At 51.0% G+C, this 24,138-nt stretch overlaps 1 protein-coding gene and 1 long non-coding RNA gene across 17 annotated transcripts in view; one reads left to right on the top strand and one right to left on the bottom strand.

Annotated features, from left to right (window-relative positions):
• Window positions 1-24,138, top strand: part of ACOT11 (acyl-CoA thioesterase 11) — a 65,937-nt gene that overhangs the window by 25,159 nt on the left and 16,640 nt on the right. For 9 of the 16 annotated variants that reach the window (XM_077956110.1, XM_077956152.1, XM_077956131.1 and 6 more), the window contains 3 exons: window positions 15,286-15,493; window positions 16,466-16,535; window positions 23,228-23,288. In XM_077956110.1, coding sequence (XP_077812236.1) covers window positions 15,286-15,493; window positions 16,466-16,535; window positions 23,228-23,288 — 339 coding nt within the window. Of the gene's footprint in view, window positions 1-15,285; window positions 15,494-16,465; window positions 16,536-23,024; window positions 23,289-24,138 lie in introns of all 16 variants that reach the window. The other 7 variants (XM_077956181.1, XM_077956164.1, XM_077956166.1 and 4 more) reach the window with 2 other exon arrangements.
• Window positions 395-5,868, bottom strand: LOC114672288 (uncharacterized). The gene is made up of 3 exons (XR_013401815.1): window positions 5,737-5,868; window positions 3,578-3,803; window positions 395-938 (listed from the first exon to the last, which is right to left on the bottom strand). It is a non-coding gene; the product is annotated as an uncharacterized LOC114672288 (long non-coding RNA).

The raw sequence follows: 24,138 nt of genomic DNA, 5'->3' as shown, positions 1-24,138 counted from the left end.
AGCCAGAGGCCTGACACCCAGGCCACACGCAGCCTGGCCCACTCACTGTCCCTCTGACAGCCTGGTTGTCATCCTAAGCCACTCCTTGTTCCCTCTGTTTTCCCTTTCACAGGACTGGGCCTCATGCTGCCTGCCAAATGCCAGTCTTGGGCTGTCTCCTCCCTGCGACTGAGTCATTCCTTCCCTAAATGCACCCCCTTCGCCTCCCAACCCCTCACCACAGGGTGAAGCCTTCAGCAGCCACAGGGTGCCCATTTGGTTACAGCAGGAATTGTCATTGTTAAGTGTGTGGACAGATGAAATAATAAGGCTGTTTTCCCATAAACAACTATTAAACTGGAGCCACCCCAGCATGCGTACAACTTAAAAAGTGATAGCAACAGAAAAGCCTAAATGCAGGTTGATAGAATGAGTCTTTTTCATTTTCATCTGCTTGGTTTTAAGTTTATATTTTACAACCTTTCAAGTGGTCATCTAGGATCAGGTGCATCTTCAGGTAAGCCATTTGATCACATGTTGAATGGAGCAGGCACATGTGGTACATAGTTGGAGACAGCTCCCAGGTTCCATTGAACACGTTTTTACTGAGCACTTATAATGTTCTGGGTCTATGCAAATGCAAATATGTCCATTCCTAACCCAACGGTCTGCTCCTGTGTGCCCAGCATGCCTTGTTCTCAGTGAACCCGAGCTGCTTTCTAGTGATCATTGCCTTCTATCCCAAGAATCCATTTCCCTCATGAGGTGTCTTGAGCCTCTCGGGGGTCTGCGAAATGCAAAGGCTTCCCAGCAGTCGTGGAGTCTGGTTAGACCATATGTGGGCGTCTGTGGGAGTCTTCGTGGAGTGCCACAGACTCTGTCCTATTCAACATCTTGATTGTCGGTTGAAATGAACCGCGAACCAGTGAATTCTGTCTTGGTAGAGAGGATGTGTTCACCTGCAGTGCCAGGAGGGAAAGCAGATGCCATTGTCATAGCCCAGGGCTGAAAGGCTCCATCTGACCCTCACTGCTCTGCAAAGGCCATCTGGCCAGTCACAGCACTTACCCTTGGGACCTGTTTAGGCCCTTCCTCACTGGAATAGTTTCCTGGGTCTTTCTACAACACCTTGCTCTTTTTATTTTTTGAGATGGAGTCTCGCTCTGTCACCCAGGCTGGACTGCAGTGGAGTGATCTCAGATCACTACAACCTCCACCTCCTGGGTTCAAGCGATTCTCCTGCCTCAGCCTCCCAAAGTGCTGGGTGGGAGTACAGGCGTGAGCCACCATGCCCGGCCTTTTTTTTTTGAGACAGTCTCACCCTGTTGCCCATGTTGGAGTACAGTGGCATAATCTTGGCTCACTGCAACCTCTACTTCCCAGGTTCAAGCGACTCTCCCGCCTCAGCCTACCGAGTAGCTGGGATTACAGGCACCCGCCACTACACCCAGCTAATTTTTTTGTATTTTTAGTAGTGACAGGGTTTCACCATGTTGGCCAGGCTGGTCTCGAACTCCTGGCCTCAAGTTATCTGCCTGCCTCGGCCTCCCAAAGTGCTTGGGTTACAGGCCTGCCTTGGCTTTTTCACAACATGAAGGGTTGTAGTTTTGGGCATTTCCTATGAGTCAGATCCTGTTCTAAGCACTCTACATGTATAACCTCATTGAATCTCAACTATGATATTCTCTCTCTCTCTCTCTCTCTCTATTTATTTTTTTAAGAGACAGGGTCTCACTCTGTCACTCAGGCTGGATAACTATGATATTCTTATTCCCATTTTACAAATGTGGACATTGAGGTTCATAGTGGCTCAAGTAAAATGGCTTAGGGTTATCTGGCCAGACAGTCTGAAGCCCTTGGGCCTTGCTGCCCTCTTTGCCAGCCCCCATGCCATCCTGTTTTTTTCTTTCTTCTCTCTTTCTCTTCACCCTTCTGATTGTTTCAATAAACCTTTTTGTAGGCTCAAATTCCTCTGAGACCGTGTAGGAAAATATGGGGATGGGAGTAGAATTGGGACAGGTCTGATAGGGCTACTTTGCAGCCAGAGAGCTTGAGGCTGAAGGCGGCATCTGGAGTGTGGATGGTGCCCCATAGAGAGTTGCTGGCACACCTGCTGAGCGCAGCTGCTTCTGCCAGAGACTAGGCTGTGCTCAGCTCTGGACCTCCTAATGCCCAGATTTGGCAGCTTGGGGCTTAGAAGCAGCCCCACTGGTCAGTGTTTCTCTGCTAAACCTTGTTCTGAGACCTGCTCTGCAACGCCTGCAGTGTAAGGGCTTGCATTCAGTGAGGAGAATCGCAGCTCCTCTCCCACCACTCTGCTCTGCCCAGGAATGTTTTCTTGAACACTTCTGGGAAAATGAAAATGTTGTTGTGTTGTGCAAGGGGAAGCTGGGTAAGGTGGGAAGGAAGAGAGCCAGAGGATGGCAGGCCGGGGCAGGCAGGAGGGCCCTGGGAACCAGGGGGAGTGAGGGGGGTGCTGAGTGGGGAGGTGCTGCTGGAGGGGCTGGGAGAGGGGGCCCCACTTTCTGGGGAGCAAGAGGACATCATTCCCCAGCAGGAGGGGCCCGCAAGACCCTGGAACAGCCGCTGGGGCCTTGAAGGGGCCCACTGGGCTGCTGGTTTCTTGGGGCAGGAAGTCCTGGCTGCAGCCAGAATTTGGCCAGGGAAGCGCAGCTCAGGCAGGAGGAATGTGCACAGTGGGAGAGGTCTGGAGCCTCTCCTCCCTTCCTGCTCACCTCTCTTTTACCAGCTTTGTTCCCTGCCAGCCTCTAGTTTTCTCTCACTCTGACCTCTGCATTGTTCCTTCCCTCCTGTCTTTGCCGCTTTTCCTTTCTCTCTCTCTGACTCTGGTTTCTTCTCCCTTCCCTCTGCTCTTTCTCATTCTCTCTCTTGAAGGGGAACTGTGATGCCTGTAGCTGCTGTGCCCAGCTCCAGGGTAAATGGAGTTGCTTGCAAGATGGCGGGGCCCGGGTCCATTGCCTGGCCACCTGTTGCCATGGTGACCCAGAGGCAGCACAGGCAGCAGCCTTGGCTGTCTGGCAGGGAGGGGAGGAAAGGGGTCTGAGGAGGGGAGAGGCCGGATCTGTCTTCACAACCCCAGAATGGCTCACCCCACTGTCAGGGCCTGTGGCATGGGGGTGACTGCCTGTGAACGTGGGTTCTGTACTGGGTGCTGTCAAAGCAGCTCCCCTGAGGGGGGTCACACGGGAATGGGGGGTCATTCATACTTGGGATCAGACTGCCTGTGTTCTAATCGCTTCTGGTCACTTTCTGGGGTCTGCTGGAGGTAGGGGGTGGGAGGTGGCAAATAACCCAAAGGGAGGAAGCCACAGGGAGGCAGCTAGTGAGTGGGACAGAGGGAAGAACCGGCAGATTTACTCTTCAGCAGAAGGGTCTCCCTTGGAAGGGAGTGAGCCCTCTGCTTCTGGGAGCAAACAAGCTCATGCTGGACAGCCACCAGAGGTAGTGTGGCGGCTGAGATTCCTGCACTTGAGAGGGGCCCATCTAGCTGAACGTGAGGTTTCCTCCCACTCTGAGAGCTGAGGATTTATAAAGCACAGTTTTCAGCTCCTTCAGAGTTTGCAATTTCCTCACTGACCGTGGCCCAGTGGGACAGTGTTCTGGAAAGTGCCTTGACCCTGGACCATGCTGGAAAAGGGTGCTGGCACCATCACGGCCTCCTGCAGAGGACATGAGGGTACACGGGGTGGGGAGCTTCTTGGAAGTCCTGGCTCCAGGTGTGGGTCTTGGCCTGGCATGTCTGGGTAAGGAAGGGCCGGTGGCTGTCACAGATGCCCGGGACGCAGCAGCAACTGTCAAACTGCCTGCCAAATGAGAGAGAGACAGTTGTACAAAGTGGTCAAGAAGCCTTAGCTTTTGCGGTAAGCAGACTTGGGTTGATGTCCCAGCTCTGCCCTTTCCTGGCTGTGTGATTTTGTGTGTGTATATGTGCAAGTTAACTTTTCTGAGATTTTGTTTCCCCATCTGTAAAATGGGAATAATAACAACATTCAGGTATTAAGGCTGTGTGATGATTAAAAGAGATAATGCATAAAAATATTCAATACAGGGTAGGCACAGTGGCTCACGCCTGTAATCCCAGCACTTTGGGAGGCCAAGGCAGGAGGATCACTTGAGGCTAGGAGTTCGAGATCACCCTGGCCAACATGGTGAAACCCCATCTCTACTAAAAATACAAAGAGTATCCGGGCATGGTGGCACACACCTGTAATCCCAGCTACTTGGGAGGCTAAGGCAGGAGAATAGCTTGAACTCTGGAGGTGGAGGTTGCAGTGAGCCCAGATGGAGCCACTGCATTCCAGCCTGGGTGACAGAGTGAAACTGTCTCCAAAAAGAAAAAAAAAAAACAGTGGCTGGGCATGGTGGCTCACACGTGTAATCCCAGCACTGTGGGAGGCCGAAGCGGGTGGATTATCTGAGGTCAGGAGTTCGAGACCAGCCTGATGAACATGGTGAAAACCCGTCTCTACTAAATACAAAAAAATTAGCCGGGCGTGCTGGCGCGTGCCTGTAATCCCAGCTACTCGGGAGGCTGCGGCAGGAAAATCGCTTGAACCCAGGAGGTGGAGGTTGTGGTGAGCCAAGATTGTGCCATTGCACTCCAGCCTGCGCAACAAGAAACTCCATCTCAAAAAAAAAAAAAAAAAAAGTTCAGTACAGTGCTTGGCTATATTAATTAAATATACAAGGGAGAATGATTGTTCTCAATCTTACCTGTACACCCACAACTTTCAGTTTTATAAACTGAGGAAGCTGAGTCCGGAGAGGTTGAAACACTTGCTCCTGTTAGGTTGTTAGTTCTGGGCATGCTGCAGGGCAGCGCCCAAACAATATGGAGGAGCTAAACCCAGGGCCACCCAGCCTGACCCCTGTCCTGCAGGTTCCTGTCCATCTGCACACAGGGTCAGACTCTGCTCACACTCTGCAGCCCTGCTGCCCCTTGGCACAGCAGATCTCCTAGGGAACTTCTTGTTCAGTGGCTGTCTCCCCATCTAGACCTTGGCTCTGTGAGGGCGGGGCTCGGGCTTGCCCACACTCCCCGCTCCCTGCAGGCCTGACAGTCTCTCAATACGTGCTGGCATAAAAGGAAGGCAGGACCATGGCAACTTACAAAGCTGTTCACGTTCCCTCCTCTGCACCTCACGATGGTCTGCAAAGTACTTGGGATTCCCATTTTACAGATGAGGAAACTGGTCGGGGGGGGGGCGTTGCTCACTTGCTGAATGAATGAATACAGAGAGGGGAAGCAAGTTGCCCAGAGACCTCCCCACCATCCCCACCCACCTCCCCGTACTGAGGGTGGGGCTGGGATTCAAATGCAGTCTACCTGTCTCAAGAACCCACTGTCCCCCCGCAACCCCTCTTCCCACATTTCCGTTTCCCAAAGTGAGAACAAACGCTGCCAGAGTCTGGTTGTTTAGGAAAGGCAAGTCCCCATCCAGCCCAGCTGCTGCGTGCTCTCCAGCCTCCTTGACACCGCTCCCTCACGTGTGCACAGAACTGCACAGTTAGCCAGGTGCCTTTAGGTTCTCTCCTTTCATCCGCATGCAGCTCTTGCATGGAGCTGGGTGGGAGTGCTTGTCCTTCTTTAACCAAGGAGGAAACAGCTTCTCAATAACTTGCCCAAAGTATGCCTAATTAAGCCCTTTCACTTAAGACCTTAGAGAGCTCCCTGGGCCTCAGTTTCTCCACCCATACAACCAAGCAGGTGTAATCAGTCTGCAAAGCCCTACTCACCTCATAGTGCCGAGGAAAGGGCTGCGCTCAAGCTCTGGCTGGGGACCTTAGGCAGGACTTGAGATGTCTCCGAGCGCGGGTTCCCTGTGTACCTCACCAGTGATAGCACCTCACATATTTGCTCATGGGTCAAATGAGATGTGAATGGGAAAGCATTCAGGAAATGCCCTCCCTACTCCCCCAGGCCCCTGGTGGTCACCTCTGGGACAGGGGTAGTTCTCAAGATGACCTGCAGAGGGTAGGTGTCAGGTTTCAGACAAGGTTATTTTTACCCTTGGGGGTGGAGGGAGGCAGGTGACATTTGGACTCACAGTTCTAGAATGGGGTGAGGGGGCAGGGATGGGAGCAGGGCCTCTAGTGGATAACCTTGTCTGACCTCAAGGTCCATATTCTCCTTGCCAGCGTGGGGTGACACTAGTGAGAACTGGGAACGCACTGAAAAAAATCTCATGCGTTTGGTCCACAGCGACTAGGCTCTGTCCCCTCTGGGCCCTGGAGATACCAGAAGTAGAAAGAGAGGGTTTCTGCATTGTAGATCTTCTGGTCTGGTGTCAAATTCTCCCACAATTAATTGAACCTTGTCACAATGGAGAGCACTGCAGAAACCAGGTACACAGGTGCCCGGGGTGCTGAGGGATAAGGAGCATTACAGAGATGGCAGAGCAGGACAAGTGTTCCAGGTAAAGGGAGTGGCACAGGCAAAGGCCCAGTGCTGGGAGATGGCAAGCTGCACTTGAGGACCTGAAAGAAAGCCAGTATAGCTGGGTCACACCGTGGTGCTATATAGGACCACGAGGTTCATGTCTGCTGTGTGTGCAGTAATGGAACAATGCACCAAAACAGCAGGAACTGTAGCAGAGAAAGTTTCATAATCAAAAGGCAGCCAAACAAGGAGGTGGGAGAGAACCTCAAATCCACCTTCCTGGGGAGTTTCTTGGACTAGGGTATTTAAAGGAATTTGGAGGAGCTGGGGGTTGCTTATTGGCCGGGGAGTGAGGGGTGGAGTCATGAGACAGGGAAAGGAAGAAACTGCATTCTTGTGTTGAGTTGCTTCTTTGGACGGAGTCTTTAGACTGGCTGGTGACAGTGGACCCATTGAAATGCAGGATTTGGGGCTGGGTGCAGTGGCTCACGCCTATAATCCCAGCACTTTGGGAAGCTGAGGTGGGCAGATGGCTTGAGCTCAGGAGCTCCAGACCAGCCTGGGCAACAAAAAATTAGCTGGACATGGTAGCACGTGCCTGCAGTCCCAGCAACTCTGGAGGCTGAGGTGGGAGGATCACCTGAGCCTGGGAGGTGGAGGCTGCAGTGAACTGAGGTCACACCACTGCACTCCAGCCTAGGTGACAGAGCAAGACCTCAAAAAACAAAACAAAACAAAACAAAAAAAAAAAAAACAAAGAAAAAAAAACAAGGCAGGATTTTGTAAATATCTCAAAATAGAAACTTTGAGGTTTTTTTAATGTTAGAGATGTTATCTGTAAAAGTTAGGACCTTGTGGCAGGGGTTATGTGACTTTTAAGCAATAAGCAGCTGTAAGAAAGTGGGCTATAGGGTAAGCTGGTTAATGCTTAGCTATGCTTTACTTACAGCTTACACTCTTGTTAAAAACTTAGCAATTCAGCTTGATTAATTTTGTGAGGATGGCTTCAGTGTGAGCGAGACTGGAGGTGTGGGCGGGGTGGTCCATGAAGGGCCTCAGAGACCTTGTTAAGGAGTTCTTCCTGTAAGCCAAACCCTTTTAGGATTGGAAAGAATCTTAGAGACTCTCTGGTTAAATACCCTATTTGACAGATGAGGAAACTAAGGCCTAGATATCTAATAATAAAACTCACCTTTTTACAATCACTTACCATGTGTCAGAGACCAGGCTATACACTCTGCTTTCTGCTTTCACCATATTTTGCCCTTAAAATATAACTGGCATTTAACATCTTATTTAATTTAAATTACCAGACTGACTTGATATGTGCCAAAAATATTTTCTCTTAATAATTAAAAAATTAATTAATTGAAGTAAAATTCACATAATGTAAACGTAACCATTTTAAAGTGGCCAGTTCTGTGGTATTCAGCACATTCATGGTGTTGTACAGCCACCACCTCTGTCTAGCTCTGAAAATTTCCATCACACCAAAGCCCTGCAATCCCTTACTCATTAGGTAGTTTTTCCCCATTTCCCTCTGCCCCCAGCCCCTGGCCACCACCAGTCAACTTTTTGTTTCTGTGGATTTATCCAATAATATGGATACACACAATATATGACTTTTTGTGTCTGGTGTGTTTCACTTAGTATATGTTTTTGAAATTCATCTATGTTTTATCATATATCAGTACTTCATTTATTTTTATGTCTGAATAACCATTCATTAAAGATACATATATAGATATACACAAATACCACAATTTGCTCATATATTCATTTATTAATGGATATTTGGGCTGTTTCCAACTTTTGCTTGCTGTGAATAGTGCTGCTGTGAACATGTGTGTGCATGTATTTGTACTTGTTTTAGTTATTTTGGGTATATAACTAGCAGTGGAATTGCTGGGTCATGTGGTATTTCTATGTTTCACTTTTTGAAGAACTGCTAAACTGTTTTTCATGGCACCTCAACCATTTTACATTCCCACCAGTAATGTACAAGGGTCCCGTGAATTTCCTGGCAGCAGGCCCAGGCCAGAGACCTCACGTGACTGTGAGGCTGGAGCAAAGCCGCCTGGGTACTGCCCCACACAGCTCTGGTCCTGTTCCTCTTTCCAAGTTTTTCAGTAAAAACAGCCCTGTGTACTGGTTTTTCTCCCATTCTACATGTCCTTGGTTCCTTGGGATCCCTCTCGGGGCTGCATGAGCCAGGCACCAGGGGTCATGATGCTTCAGCCTATCCAGGCTGTGCAGGGAGAGCTCTCTCCTTCCTTTGACACTTAGAAGTCCTGTGTCAGCAGTACCAGTTCTATGAGTGGGGCTGTCACATATGCAGACTCCTTTCTGACCCCCATACCAAGGAAGATGCCAAGGTGACAAGGGGAACAAACACACTGGCCTGGCAGTGCTGGAACAAACACACTGGCCTTAAGAATCGGGCTCAGCCTTAGCCTGGTGACCCTAAACAGCAATGGCAGGGTCTGGGTCAGCAAGACATAGCTGTCTCCATGCAATGTTGGAATGAGTGTCTCCAGTCTCTTATTGCTGATGGGAATCTTGTGAAAGGACCTGCATCTCCTGGACAAACCGAGATACCCATGGCAGTGCAGGCCCCACCGCCTGAAAAGCCATCACACTACTTGACTGACCACGTCAGCACGATGGATAAACCTCAAGCCTTTTAGGTTAACTCCTGTCTGCCACAGATTCTTGGGAAAAGATATCATCTTTCTAAATCCAGATTCACAGGCAGATGACAGTCCATGACCTGAATAACCTCTTAGTGAAGATTTTCAGATTCTCACCAGGAATTCAGATTTAGGCGGAGAAAGTTTTTTTTTTTTTTTTTTAATTTTATTTATTTATTTTTTATTATGACCTCTATCCAGGCCTTCTTTCCTTGGATGCAAAATCAGTGTGGTACAAAGGAGAATGAACAACAAGCATATTGTGGTACTAGTGAAAGAAGCACCTACCATTTGGAAGCCCAAAGGGGAGTGTTTATTTTTTTAATTTTTATTTTCACTTGTAAAAATAAAATATTTAATTTATGATCTTGAAAAAAAAAACCAAGAAAACAAAAACAAGAATTGCTGGGGTAATACATATGAGAACTGCTAGCATAGGACCTGAGACTTAGTAGGTGTTCAATAACTGTTCACCAAGTGAATACATATAGGAGGAGCTTCATAAAAATGTTGGTTCAATTCTCTACCTTTCCAGCTCCCAAATCTTGAAGAATGTTAAGTGTGAACACACTCAGTAGCTAAAGGAAAATTAAGATTTTCCCTTTTTTTTGAAAAATCTATTTTTTAAAAAAAATAGAATGAAGATATGATCTAATATTATATGACAATCAGAAGCCTGTGAAACAGCCCCCTGATATCCTTCCTCTTACCCCTGGGGCTAGCTTTGAGGACATATGCTCCCTCTTTTACCCATAAGTTTGCTGCCCACCACTACTACCCTTTTTTGCCTTGTCTGCTGGGAACCTCAAGGCCAATGTAGCTCTCTTTGGCAGCATCTGGATTCATAACAATCCTCTTCTCTCTTATTTGGTTCCTTAACTTTATTTGTTTGCATTTTGGTTCCTAGTGCACATACGTCCTGTGTGTGTCCCGGGTGTGTGTGTAAGCTGCTTCAGAGCCTTTTTTGGGACGAAGGTAGAGAATAGGCCCAAAAGAGGAGATTTGGAATGTTGACACATACTCCTGCCTTGCTGGTGGGGAAAGCGCCAGGAGGCTGCCCTTCGGTTTCTCTGAGAGGCTGGGGGAGGAGGAGGGGGCTGGGGCCACCTTTGTGGGGACAGAGCATGGAATTTAGTCAGCTCCCTCACACTGCTCAGAGTGACCTGGTTCAGACAATGGGGCCTTTCATGGGGCCTGGCCCACAGCTCCGGGGTGGGTGCAAGGCCCCTTCTCCCTGCCCGCCCCTGGGGCCCGCCTTCTAGTACCTTGTGAGAGGCAGGGGCGGGAGAGTGGGAGGAACAGGGGCTTTGCAGTTTTGCACCCTGGGTTTGAAGCCCTGCTCCATAATCACCGGCTTTTTGAATTCTCACAGAACCTCTCAAACAAGCTCGTAATTTTGCCCTGCACAGGGTTGCTGTGAGGCTCTGGTGAGCTCATGGGTAGAAAGCACTGTGGCAACAGTCTACTTTGAACTATGTTTGGGTCCCTCCCAGCTGTGTGTCTGTAGGAAGCACAGACTCAGCTTTGTAATGCTAATTGTAAGCACTCAATACATGTTAACCACAGGGTATATGTGTGCTAGGAGCTTCATATACTTGGTGTTGTTTAATTTCCTCTCTATGATGATTCTTGGAAGTGAGTATAATAATCCAATTTTTACAGACAGGAAACCGAGGCCCATAGAGGTGGAGCAGCTTGCTCAAGGTTATCCAAGTTAGTTGTGGAACTGGACTTGAACCCAAGCTAGGCTGATGCCCAAGGCCTGTGCATAGCCTGTGTCATGGTGGGTTACTCCAGAGGTCACCCAGGCCTGCTCCTCCCCTTCAGGGCAGGTAGGTCTCCTTTGCACCAGGCCTGTTGCTCCAGATGGAGCCTGCAGTCACTGTGATCGCAGCTGGCTTATCACTGTAGTCCATGCCTTCTCCAGGAGTCTTCCATGGTTTCTGGGGACCTCTTGGCCTGGCCCCCAAGCCCCTCTCCCTCTGTCTCTGCCCATCCGGGTATGTGGAGCATTTTCCCACCTGCTCTCATTTGCCCCAGTGTTCACATCACCTGAACCCTTTACCCTGACATTCCCATCACCTGAACCACAGCCGTTCTGTTTCTCCTTTTTGCTGTTCCTTATGGCCTCTCTGCACCTCAGACTTTCCTCCCACTGCGAGTCTCAGCTCTCAGGCCATTAGTCTTTTCCTTTCTGTCTTCCATGGGCATTTATTTAGCTCTGACTCTGTGCCAGGCCTGTGTCCCTGTCCTGTGGAAGCATCTGTCTGATGGGGGTGGCAACTATGAGGACAGTGACTACCCAGCTTGGTCAGTGCCGTGATGGAGATGGTGAGGCTGCAGGGGCATTGTAACTCTCCCTGGGGAAGAGAGACGCAGCATGAGGAAGGGCTCACTTAGCAGACGGGGAAGATAAAGGGATTCTAGGTGGAAGCGGCACCTTCGTGGTGGGGGAAGACAGCGGGAGTGAGAGTGGTGCTCTCAGGAAATGCATATGGTCTGGAGCTGAGAGAGTGGCTGCTAGGGTGAGTGGCAGGAGCTACAGTGGCTGGTTCTTGATCCTGAGAGCAGTGGGGAGCCATCAAAGAGTCTTGAGCAGGGGAAGTACCTGGTGAGGCTTGCTCTTTAGAAAGGTCTGTGTGCGCCTAAGGGGCAGAGCAAAGTCCCATGGGGTGGAGTTATGAGGACCAGGTCTCCCCGAAAGGCAGGACGTAGTAAGCAGTAGTTGTTGAGTTGGATTTGCTTTTTGGAAGGATCCCTCTGGTGCTGTGTGGAGGCTGGAAGGAGTTAGACCAGAGGCCTGTTTAAGGTCGAATCATTGGGACTTGGATACTGGGTAGAGGGAGGATACCAAGGTGACGCCTTGGGCCTGTTTCCAGCCCCAGTAGCCTGCGGGCCTGTTGTCAACTTGCCTAGAAGGAGCCATGACCCAGGGGGGCTTATCTTGGCCCCCCCACAGCTGGGTGGCCCTGGGCCAGCTTTTCCCTCTGTGCCTTAGTCCCCCAGGCTGTGAAGGGATTGGGTGAGGGGGTCTCTCCTGCCCTGACCCCGCAGGTCTGTGACATGACTCTGGCTCAGGAGGAGGGACACAGAGCCCATGGTGTGGCAAGCTGGGGCCTAGTCTAGCATGATCAACTCTGGCCAGGTCTGCCAGGGCCTGGGGCCAGCACTTGGCACAGCTGCTGTCTGAGAGGGCGTGTCTCCGACCTCTGGGTGCCCTCCTACCCTTGCAGTAGTTCAGCCCCCGCCACCCTGGCAGCTCTCTTGGCTCAGCCTGCCTGTCCTCCCAGGCCATGACTCCATGCAGGGCCTCTGCTCTCCCTGTGACTGGCCCTGGGAGGAGTGGCCCAGCTCTGGAGCCCCATTGGCCAAACCTTGCCTGGGCTGCACACATCCCTGCCTCCCAGGCTGGCTGCCTGCCCACCTTGGGACTAAGAGGCCTGGCCTGGCCTGCCCTAATGTGGGCAGACTGCCTTGGAGCCCAAGGAAGGAGTGGAGTCTGAAAGGCTATGCCTGGGGCCACCTGCTGCCCTGTCTCTGCCGCCTGTGCTCCAGCCCAGGGCTTCTGCACCCCTCTCTTTGAGGGGAGTGGTGGGGACAACAACTGCGAGGCTTGTCTCTCAGTGTGCTTCAGGGGCCCTGCTCAGAGGCGCACACAGTATTTCCATTCTGACAGGGTTCTAGAGCTTCCTCACTGGGAATCTCAGCTGGGTGTGCAAATTCCAGGCTGAGTTAGGTCCCAGACTCCTGGAACCAGGGGTACCTTAGGGACTAGCAATTCTCTGTCCTACCTGGTGAGTGACAGATGTAGCTTGGGAAGGGAGAGACCCTGCTCAGAATCACACAGCACCCGAGGGACACAGCTAGAATTTGAACTCAAGTCCGTCTCTGGTTGTCCCTCCACAAACCTTTGACAATGTCCTCCTGTGTGCCAGGCCCCTCTAGGCCCAATTTGTCGTTGTATTCTCCATGTTTGGCCCAGGGCCCCGTACGGAGGAAGTGTTTGGTGAATGAATAAGTGAATGAATGAACCAGTGAGCAGGGCACAGATCTTGGCTCCTATGGCATAGGGTCCAACAGAAAGGTAAGGACTCCTGATTCACAGAACAGGAAACAGGAGCGCATGGGAGGAGGGGTCGACCAAGTGAGAAGCAGAGAGAGGACCAGAGCTCAGGCATCATGACTGCTGGTCCAGGGTTGTGTCCATGTTCCCTTGTTGGTGAAATGGGTCAGTAGTTCTCATTCTCATCCTTGTGAGGACTCAGAAAGGTGGACGTGCCCAGGCTGGTAAAGCGGGGACATTGTGTGTGGGCGTCCCTGTGTGTGTGTCCAGACTGCCCAAAACCCCAGGCAGTCTACCCTAGGCGGTCTGCCCCAGGTGGTCTGCCCCAGGCAGTCTGCCCCTTTTGGTCTGCCCAGGTGCCCTCTGCAAGTGGGCATTGTCTCCCCATTTCCTCAGCTCTCTCTAGGGCTTCTTTCTGGAATTTCTTCCCAGTACCCCTGACTGTGGGAGGGGTTTGGGAAGAGTGTGGGCAAATGGAGTCTTGCCTACCTCCTCCCTCTACCCGCTCCCACACCCGGAAAGCCAGCCACCCGTATCCATGCAGGCCCCCAGTGCACCACCAAGCAGGAAGTGCCTTGGCAGTGGTTACCATGGCGACGGGTCCTGCTGCTTGAACCACATCAGCCTTCCAGCTACCTGTGAGAGCCTGTAAGCCAGGCAGCCTGGCACCCTGTAGGCCTCCACCCAGGCTGAGAGCTCCTGGGATGGCTGCCCTCCTGTCTCCCCTTGGTGCCCAGCCTCCTGCCCAGGGGCTCTTGGGAATAAACAGTGTTTCTGGGAACCCATAAGCCGTTCTGGGTCAGGCAGGCCTGGTTCAAATCCTGGTTCTACCACGTAGGGGTCAGTGACCTTGAACAAGCTACCTCGGTGCATTTGGAATTGATTGAATTAGCTACGGGAGGCTCATCGGTGGGAATTGTCTATGGAGTATAGACCAGGTGCAAGAGCTGCCACGGCCATCATCCTGCAGCCGTGGCAGGCTCGCCATTGGGCCATGGTGCTCTTTGCCAGTACAGTCAAGCCCAGGCCCTGGACTCCTCATCTCAGCCCCAGGAGGCCCTGCAAGCAGTGTAGTATTGGGGGTAGGAGTTCAGACTGCAGCAGACCTCTGGGGTCACAGCTGAGCTTTGTCACTTACTTGGGCTCCTCATCTGTAGGATGAGGATAATAATGCATCTGTCTCATAGGTTTGTTGTGAGGATAAAATTGGATTAGTACACATATAGTGCTTGTAAAAATATGTGACACCTAAGCGCTATATAAACATTAGTGGCAACTGTCATCACCACCACACAATTGGCATTGGCCATGAGAATCGGAACCCATATGCCTGTCCCTCCTCATTTTTCTCACACATGCAGGTGTGCCCAGCTCTTGAGTTCATGGTCTACTTAGGGATGGCAGGCTGCTAGCCCCTTCCCTCTTCCTCCCTTCCAAAGGACTGATGGGCACACCCCACCTCTTCTGCCTGCAGAGTAAGACATGCTGGCTCTAAGCAGAAACCCCGGCTCTAATTCATGAGTTGGAGAATTTTCTCAGCCAGTTTTCCAGCTGGCAGCTGCTGTACCCAGCCCTGGATCAGACAGCTGGTCAGTGACTGCCCATGGCCCTCCCCGTCAATAGATCCAAGTGCTAGACATTAGCAGGCCACAGAGGCTGTCCTGATGGCCTCTGAAGATGGAGGGAGCCCAAGAAAGGAGCCCTTTGGGGATGAAATCAGAGCAGCTTCTTGAAACACTGTATTAGGAACAGTTCCCTGGGCTTGACCGCTAAGGAGCTCTCTAGGCCTCCCTGCACCGAGAGGGGACTCTTTCCAGAACGAAGGTAAATCTAAGGCAACACTTTAAAAAGTTGGCCCAGGAGCTGAAACGAGGACTGACTTCTCCGCATGGTTTTGTCTCCACTGCCCCACTCGGGTGCAAGGCCGTGTTCATGTGCAGTTCTTGGCCAAAAGGAAACTTGGCAGAAGCAGCATCCACAGATTCCCTGGGATCCAAGACCATGGGCTGCAGGGTGGTGACCACTCTCTCGTTGGGGTCTGGTGGGAGGTGGCTCTAGGTACTCTCTTTCCCCCAGACCCTGAGTTCTCAGGGCTGGACAGACCTGGGAGACCCTGCAGCAAGCAGACCTCTCTGTCCCCATCTGTCCCCCAGGGGTTGGCCTCTGTGTTCTCCAGTCGCACATCCCGGAAGTCAGCCTCACGTGCAGGGAACGACAGTGCCATGGCAGACGGCGAAGGATACCGGAACCCCACGGAGGTGCAGATGAGCCAGCTGGTACTGCCCTGCCACACCAACCAACGCGGCGAGCTGAGTGTCGGGCAGCTGCTCAAGTGGATTGACACCACGGCCTGCCTGTCCGGTGAGGCTGCGCTCCTCATGGCTCCCCACCTGCCCCTCAGGCCCATAGCAGGGGCTGTGCTTTCAGAGATGGTCACTGTCCACCTAAGTGCCACACTTGTTTCTCATCTTGGCCTTTGCTCATGCTGGTCCATCTGTCTGAAATGCCCTTTCCGACGTCTCGACGCTCAGCACAGCCCACCTCTCTCTTACTCAGACCCCCTCAGCCCTGAGTGTTGGTCCCAGGCCCTAAGTCCCTGCCTCAACACAGTGCAGCCTTTCACATGGCTGCTTCAGATTGGCTCGGAGATGCTGTTGAGCAAAGCCCATGACTGCCTGCCTTGCGGCGCTCCTTCCCTTGAGTTGAGGTGCACCAGACCGAGCCCATTTCATTTCATTCCTTTTGTTGCACCGGTGTTCTCCAACCCACAGAGCTCACAGGCTGGTGGGGTGGGGGTGGGGGACAGGCACGTGACCTGACTGTCCCCCAGCACTGTTTCAGAGGCCCTGACCCAGGCCTGGGGGCAGGGAAGGGATTCCTGAAGGGCTAAGGCACCTGAGTGGAGTCCTGAGGGTGAGAATGACTCAGGCAGGGAACAGGTGGTTGAAGGGACGGGGGCTCCAGAAGGCTGAGAAGCAGGCCAGTGTGGCATGATCACTCATTCAACAGCTACTTACTGAGTGTATACTATGTGCCAGACACTGTTCCAGGACTGGGGTACTGCAATGAACAAGACAGGCAAAAATCCTCGTCCTCAAGTAATTTACACTCTAGTGGGAGGAAGAGAAAATAGACATGAAAAGCAGATATACAGAAAAGGGTCAAGGGTGGTGTCCATGGTGAGGGAGCGTAAGGAAGGGTGGTGGCAGGATGTGGTGGGAGTTGTGGCCTTGACTTGGGCGGCTGGAGAAGCCTCTTGAGGAGGTACCATCTGAGCAGAAGCCTGTAGTGGGGGGAGGCTACTAATGTCTGGCTTTCTTCTCCTGACACCAGCGGAGAGGCACGCTGGCTGCCCCTGTGTCACAGCTTCCATGGATGACATCTATTTTGAGCACACCATTAGGTAAGTAGCCCCTCTGCGTTAGGGTCCTCTGGTCTCTCTCCCATCAGCCTGGGGCCCGTGCTCCTGACTCCCTGCCTGGTCAGCCTGTGTGCTGCCTGGAGCCTGACTCAACTGACTGAAAATGAGATGGGGGCAGCCTCTGGGGAAGCATGAACACCTCTGCAATGTTTCTGGGGGCTAGGAGTTGACCGGCTGTTCAGTGCGGTGGGTGGGTGGGTGTTCCCTCAGCCAGGGTGTGGCCGAGATAGCATTGTGGGGTGCTGCGTGACTTTGGGGAAGTCAATCTCTCTCTCTGGGCCTCAGTTTTCTCATCTGCAAAATGGAAGGGGTTAGACTTAATCAGTGAATGCCTTTTTGAGCTTGGGCATTCTCTTTGGGTCCTTGGTCATTGGGCTATAGGGAGGCCCCTAGACAAGGTGCGTTGGCCAAGTCTGAGCCAGAAGCTTGGGCCATCAACCTCTGCTCACATACTTCCAGGGATGAGGAGCTCAGTACCTCAATAACAAAGTAGCCTTTTTTCTTTCTTTTTTTTGGAGAAGGAGTCTCCCTCTGTCACCCAGGCTGGAATGCAATGACATGATCTTGGTTCACTACAATCTCTGCCTCCCAGGTTTAAGCAATTCTTGTGCCTCAGCCTCATGAGTAGCTGGGATTACAGGTGCCTGCCACAAGGCCCAGCTAATTTTTTTGTATTTTTAGTAGAGTCGGGGTTTCACCATGTTGGCCAGGCTGGTCTCGATCTCCTGACCTTAGGTGATCCACTCGCCCTGGCCTCCCAAAGCACTGGGATTACAGGCATGAGCCACCGCACCTGGCCTTTTCTTTTCTTTTTTTTTTTTATGGCTGTACAGAATAGAAGAATATTCATCACACACACTGGGCTTTGCCTCCCCATAGCTTTGCCCATAGATCCTGCTTCTGGGATCCAAGGAGCAGGCTGAGCCCTTGGCTCAGGACAGGCTGCAGGGCCACACACAGAGCTCTTGTCTCTGGACCTGATCCTAAACTCATTAGCACTACTAGGACGTCAAGTGCCAAGGGCTTATTTGGGACTCACTGGGTGCTCAGTGTGTCACCATTAAGGAAGAAGACTGGCCAGTCTCTGTACTCACTCATTCAGTCGTCAGTCATTCCCTCACCACACACTTAACATTAGATGAGCACCTTTTCCGGACCAGGGGCCTTGCTGAGACTGGGCATGCAAAGTCCACTGGAGCACAGCCTCTTCCCCGGAACTCCCAATCTTCAGGGGAGGCAGATGTAGGAACGTTATTCAATTCGTAGTGAGAAGTTCTGTGCAATAATGGGCTCTGGGCCAGGTGGGGTGGCTCACGCCTGTAATCTCAGCACTTTGGGAAGCCTAGGCAGGTGGATCACGAGGTCAGGAGTTCAAGACCAGCCTGGCCAACATGGTGAAACCCCATCTTTACTGAAAATACAAAAAACTAGCCGGGTTTGGTGGTGGGCACCTGTATCCGAGTAGCTGAGGCAGAGAATTGCTTGAATCTGGGAGGTGGAGGTTGCAGTGAGCTGAGGTCACACCACTGCACTCCAGCCTGCCAGCTTGGGCGAGAGGGCGAGCGAGCGAGCCTCTGTCTCAAAAAAAAAAGGGCTCTGCTTTGTAATTTTTTTTCGTTGTTGTTGAGACAGAGTCTTGCTCTGTTGCCCAAGCTGGAGTGCAATGATGTGATCTTGGCTCACTGCAACCTCCACCTCCCGGGTTCAAGTGATTCTCCTGCCTCAGCCTCTTGAGTAGCTGGGATTACAGGTGTGTGACACCACACCCAGCTAAGTTTTGTATTTTTAGGAGAGACATGGTTTCACCATGTTGGCTAAGCTGGTCTCGAACTCCTGACCTCAAGTGATCTGCTTGCCTTGGACTCCCAACGTGCTGGGATTACAGGCGTGAGCCACCCTGCCTGGCCTTCTTTGTAATACCTTTTATTTTAGAATAGTTCTAAATTCATAAAAACATTGTATCTCTAAAGATAGTACCAGGCCGGGTGCAGTGGCTTGTGCCCGTAATCCCAGAACTTTGGGAGGCTGAGACAGGCAGATTACTTGAGCTCAGGAGTTTGAGACCAGCTGGGCAACATGGCAAAAACCCTGTCTCTACCAAAAATTAGCTGGGCATGGTGATATACGCCTGTGGTCCCAGCTACTTGGGAGGCTGAGGTGGGAGGATCACTTGAGCCTGGGATGTAGAGGTTGCAATGCCAAGATCACACCACTGCACTCCAACTTGGGTGACACAGTGAGACCCCATCTCAGGCTAAATAAAAAAATAAAAATAAAGATAGTACAGAGAGTTCCCATATACCCCACACCCAGGTGCCCCATGATTCACATCTTACATTTGCAGGGTACCTTTGTCACAATTACTGCACCAATACTGATACATTATTTTGATACCTTTTAAAATATATTAACTTATTTGATCCTCAAAACAATACTATGTGGTCAAAGCTATTAGTATCCTCATTTTACAGATGAGGAAACTGAGGCACAGAGAAACGAAGTACCTTGTTGAAGGTGGTACATCTAATGGAGGACCCAGGATAGGCAGTATGGCCCCAGAGCCCTTGCTCTTAACCAGTGGGCTGTATTTCCTATATGTCCGGGGGTAGGTGTTGTGGCACTGAGGGTAGTCAAGGGGGGACTTCCTGGAGGAGGCATTTGAGCTGGCTTCAGTACTGTCAGCTCTGTACATAGTGATACTTTGAAGCCAGTGGAGCTGTGTCTGGGCCAGCTCCAGGTTCCCGTAGCCAGCACAAGTTCTTTTACTTAGGGGAGCAAGGAATAGAGAGGGCTAGGGGTACATGCACGATGGCTGGACCTGCTGCAGGGCACAGCGGAGTGAAGGTGAATCTGGGCGGAGGAGGCTGTGGGTGGAAGGGAAAGCCAGAGAGGATGCCGGGAAGAAGGACAAGCTGAGGAGGGGCCTGGAGCATGGTTGGTGGCCAGGGAAGGCCTGGACACACCTGAGGAAAGATTAAGAAGTTTTTTTGTTTCTTTGTTTCTGCTTTTGCCACTTAAAAATATTTCCAAATGTATCTCTAAGGGCTAAGAACTCTTTTTATATTTATTTATTTATTTATTTTTTGAGATGGAGTCTTGCTCTGTCACCCAGGCTGGAGTGCAGTGGCGCAATTTTGGCTCACTGCAACCTCTGCCTCCAGGTTCAAGCAATTCTCCTGTCTGAGTGTACCGAGTAGGTGGGATTACTGGTGCCCGCCACCAAGCTGGGCTAATTTTTGTATTTTTATTAGAGATGTGGTTTCACCATATTGGTCAGGCTGGCCTTGAATTCCTGACCTCAGGTGATCTGCTTACCTTGGCCTCCCAAAATGATGGGATTACAGGTGTGAGCCACCATACCTGGCCCTCTTTTTTTTTTTTTTGAGAGAGGGATTCTTTTTAAACAAAACCTTAACATTAACATCATTACCACATCTAAAAAATTAACAATAATTTTCACCAACATCACTAGTCAGTGTTCAAATGCCCAAACTGTCTCATGAATTTGTTATTATTTTGTTTGCTTTGCAGTTATTTATTTTTTCAAGATGGAGCATTGCTCTGTTGCCCAGGCTGGGATGCAGTGGCACCATCATAGCTCAATGTGGCCCTGAACTTCTGGGCTTAAGCGATCCTTCCACCTTAGCCTCCCTAGTAGCCGGGACTACAGGCATGTGGCACCATACCTGGCTAATTAAATTTTATTTTGTTATTATTATTTTGTTTTTGTAGAGACGTGGTGTTGGTCTCACTATGTTGATCAGGCTGGTCTCAAATTCCTAACTTCAAGTGATTCTCCCACCTCTGCCTTCTAAAGTATTAAGATAACAGGCATGAGCCACCACACCCAGCCTGCAGTTATTTTTTTATTCAAGTCAAGATGCAAATAATTGTAATTGGTTGCTTCTTAAAAAAACTCTATAGGGAGGCCGAAGCCGGCGGATCATGAGATCAGGAGATCGAGACCATCCTGGCTAACATGGTGAAACTCCATCTCTACTAAAAATACAAAAAATTTGCCAGGCATGGTGGCGGGCGCCTGTAGTCCCAGCTCCTCGGGAGGCTAAGACAGGAGAATGGCATGAACCTGGGAGGCAGAGCTTGCAGTGAGCTGAGATAGTGCCACTGCACTCCAGCCTGGGCGACAGAGTGAGACTCTGTCTCAAAAAAAACCCCAAAAAACCAAAAAACTCTATAGATACCCACCAATCCTCCACCAGCTCTCTGGCACGCTCTGTCTCTCTCTCAAAATGTATTTGTTGAGGAAAGCTGGCCATTTGACCTCTAGAGTCCTTCATCATCTGGGTTTTCTGTTTGAATTTCTGTGGTACAATTAACATGTTCCTCTGTCTCCTAAGAGTAAATTGGTCCTAGGGAAGGTCTTGATGGAGGTCAGATTTGTTTATAGGGGGTTGCTTGTCTGCATTGTGAAGAACACCTGGAGGGGTGTCTGGGAACTCCGGGGCCCCTGAGGAGGCTGGGCAGTGGCCCTGGGGAGGGATACGATTTGGGCCTGAGCTGTGGGGACAGAGGGCAGTCAGGAAGGAGGAGGAGCTTAGCAACCTAGATGGGTGTCTGGTTGACTTTGGGGGAAGGTAGAGAGAGAAGGAGGGAGAGGAGGAAAAATCACAAATTCCTCTCAGCACCAGAGAAAATAGACTTTTATTTTTATTTGGGGGACCACAGAAATTTTTTGCCCTAATGTTTGATCATGAAAGCTTTCAAACATATAGAAAAGTTGAATAGTACAATGATCACCACCACTGAGACCCAATAATTAACATTTTTCTAAATTTGCTTTATCTATGTATGGACAAATAAATAAATACATATACTTTTTTTCTTGTTAAGAGACAAAGTCTCACTCCGTCACCCAGGCTGGAATGCAGTGGTGCAATCTTGACTCATGGCAACCTCTGCCTCCTGGGTTCAAGCAATTCTTGTGACTCAGCCTCCCAAGTAGCTGGAATTACAGGTGTGCCCTACCATGCTTGGCTTATTTATTTATTCATTTATTTTTGTAGTTTTAGTAGAGTTTCATCATGTTGGCTAGGCTGGTCTCGAACATCTGAACTCAGGTGATCTGCCTGCCTTGGCCTCCCTAAGTGCTGGGATTACAGATGTAATATATATACACTTTCTCTCTCTCTCTCTGCTAAATGATTTGAAAGTGAGATGCAGACATCGTGATGCTTCATCTGTCACTATGTCAGCATAGATCTCCTAAAAATGACCCTCCCCTCCGTGATCATTAGTGTTACTAAAAAAATGAACAGGAATCATATCAACAAATGTCTGGCAAATGTGAGCTTGTGGTATTTATTGAGCTCCTGCTGTAGGCCAGGCCTGGTGCTTGGCTGAGTCCCACTGTCTCTCACTTGACCCTCAGAACCACAGGCAGTACTTTACACAGGAGGAAAGGGACTCAGAGAGGCAAAGTGACTCACCCAAGGTCACACAGCTCTGTAGTGTGATGGTCAAGGTGGAGCTTGACTGGAACGCAGGCCTGTGTGGCCATTCCCACTGCGTTCATGGTGGCCCCTTGACCAGCAGGCCCCTTGGAATGGACCATTCCTAGACTTGGCCAGGAGACTGTCATTTGAGAAAGAAGTCGGCATGGCACTCTCCATGTTCATGAGCCAAGGCTGACGAACCTTGAAAGTGAAAGGACCTGCTGGAGATCACACAACCATTGAATGGGGCCAGCCTTTAGCCTCCTGCCCCTCCTCCCCACAGTACATCAGCTGGGCACCCTCTGCCGCCTCCATGAGGCACGGCCCAGGCTAGGAGGCTCGCCTGGGGATTCATTTGGATGTGGGGATCATTCTAGAAGGACAGGTTGCAACTGGAAAGAGTGGGGCTGGTGCAGTCAACAGAGTCAGTCTGGAAGCCTGGTGCTGCCAGTTTTTAGCTTGGTGACCTTGGGCAAATGACTTCACCTCTCTAATGCTCAGTTTCTCCTAAACCTACCTGCCAAGCTTATTCTGAGGCTCCAATGGGGCAGTGCACAGTGCCTGGCACCTAGCAGGCATTCTTTAAATGTTTCCATTTCTCTCCCCGCCCTTTGTTTATAGCATCTTGCCCTCACTAGACATTCAGTACATGTGGAATGCGTTAATTCAGTCAGCTACCCTTTATGGGACACCTACCCTGTGCCATGTGCTAGGCCTTGGAGAGTCAATGGGGAGCAAAACACATGGCCCTTACCCTAGTAGAGCTTAAGAATTGTGGGGGACAGAGGTCAGTCTGCCAGGAGAGTGCTGCAGGGTGGGCCTCTGCAGGGCCTCTGTTGGTGGGTGGGCCTCTGCAGGGCCTCTGTTGGTGGGTGGGCCACTGCAGGGCAGGGAGGGCTCCCCTGAGGAGGGGACCACTGAGCCAAGTGCAGAAAGAAGCACAGGCATTAATTGGACAATAGGGAGTAGGGAACGGGGGAGCAGATGAGTGCAATCATGCTACTTCTCTCTGCCTCAGCTTCCCCATCTGTGAAATGGGGTGCTGACACTATCTTGCTGGCTGGCTTTGAGGACTTGGTGACATCGCAGATGTGAATATGCCCTGCAAACCATGAAGTTCTCCTGCCAGCTCCCCACAAGAGAGGCGCTGCAAGTATCTGAGGCCCCTGTTCCTCACTCTGGCCCCTCTGGAAGGCTCACCTCCTGCTTTCCTCTCCCCAGTGTTGGACAAGTGGTGAATATCAAGGCCAAGGTGAACCGGGCCTTCAACTCCAGCATGGAGGTGTGTGGGGTGGGCACTGCTTGGGAGTGGGTGCGTGGGTGGGTCCTCTACCTCCTCTATCCATTCTTCTCCCTGCAGCCCAGGGCCACTCACCCTCGCAGGGCCCTGATTAGAACAGCAGAGTTCTGTAATGATTGGCAGAGCAAGGGGAATCCCAAGGATCTTCCTGTTCCAAATCCCGTAACACAGACAGGAAAATCGAGGCCCGGGAGGGGAAGGGACTTGTCCCAGGTCACTGAGCTACACAGATTCCAGCATGTGACTTGACTTCCAGGCCCCTGAGTCTTCACATCCAGCCTCCGCAGCCTAGTGTTTGTGGGAATGGAGGGAAGGCAGCAGGAGCACCTGATCTTGGAGGAGGAGCTGGGGCAGGAGCGTGCTGGGTTGGCCCATGAGCTTGCCTCCCACAGCCCGTCTCCACATCTGCAAAAGGGAACGTGATTCCTATGTGGCAGGGTTGTCGAGTTAATGGACTGCTGGTGATGCCCAGGGCTCTGTGAGCTGCGGGGGAGGGCTCTATTTCCTGCCTATAGACTTCAGGCCCAGGCAACTTCACCAGCTGGGCCCGTGGTTCCTGACGGAGCACTGAGGCTGGGTGACGTAGTCCTGAGTATGCCTCTGGGTACCCCATAAATGCTCAGGTACTCCCAGGTGCCTGTTCTTGATCTTTTATTTTTATTTTTATTATTTTTTTGAGATGAGGTCTTACTCTGTCACCCAAGCTGGAGTGCAGTGGTGCAATCATAGCTCGCTGTAACCTCGAACTCCTGGGCTTTAGCAATATTCCTGCCTCAGCCTCCTGAGTAGCTGGGACTACAGACATGCGCCACCACACCCAGCTAATTTGTGT

This window comes from Macaca mulatta, chromosome 1 (assembly GCF_049350105.2).
Source record: "Macaca mulatta isolate MMU2019108-1 chromosome 1, T2T-MMU8v2.0, whole genome shotgun sequence".
In the NCBI taxonomy this organism is placed as follows: domain Eukaryota; kingdom Metazoa; phylum Chordata; class Mammalia; order Primates; family Cercopithecidae; genus Macaca; species Macaca mulatta.
This window is presented reverse-complemented; position numbering and strand designations above follow the sequence as displayed.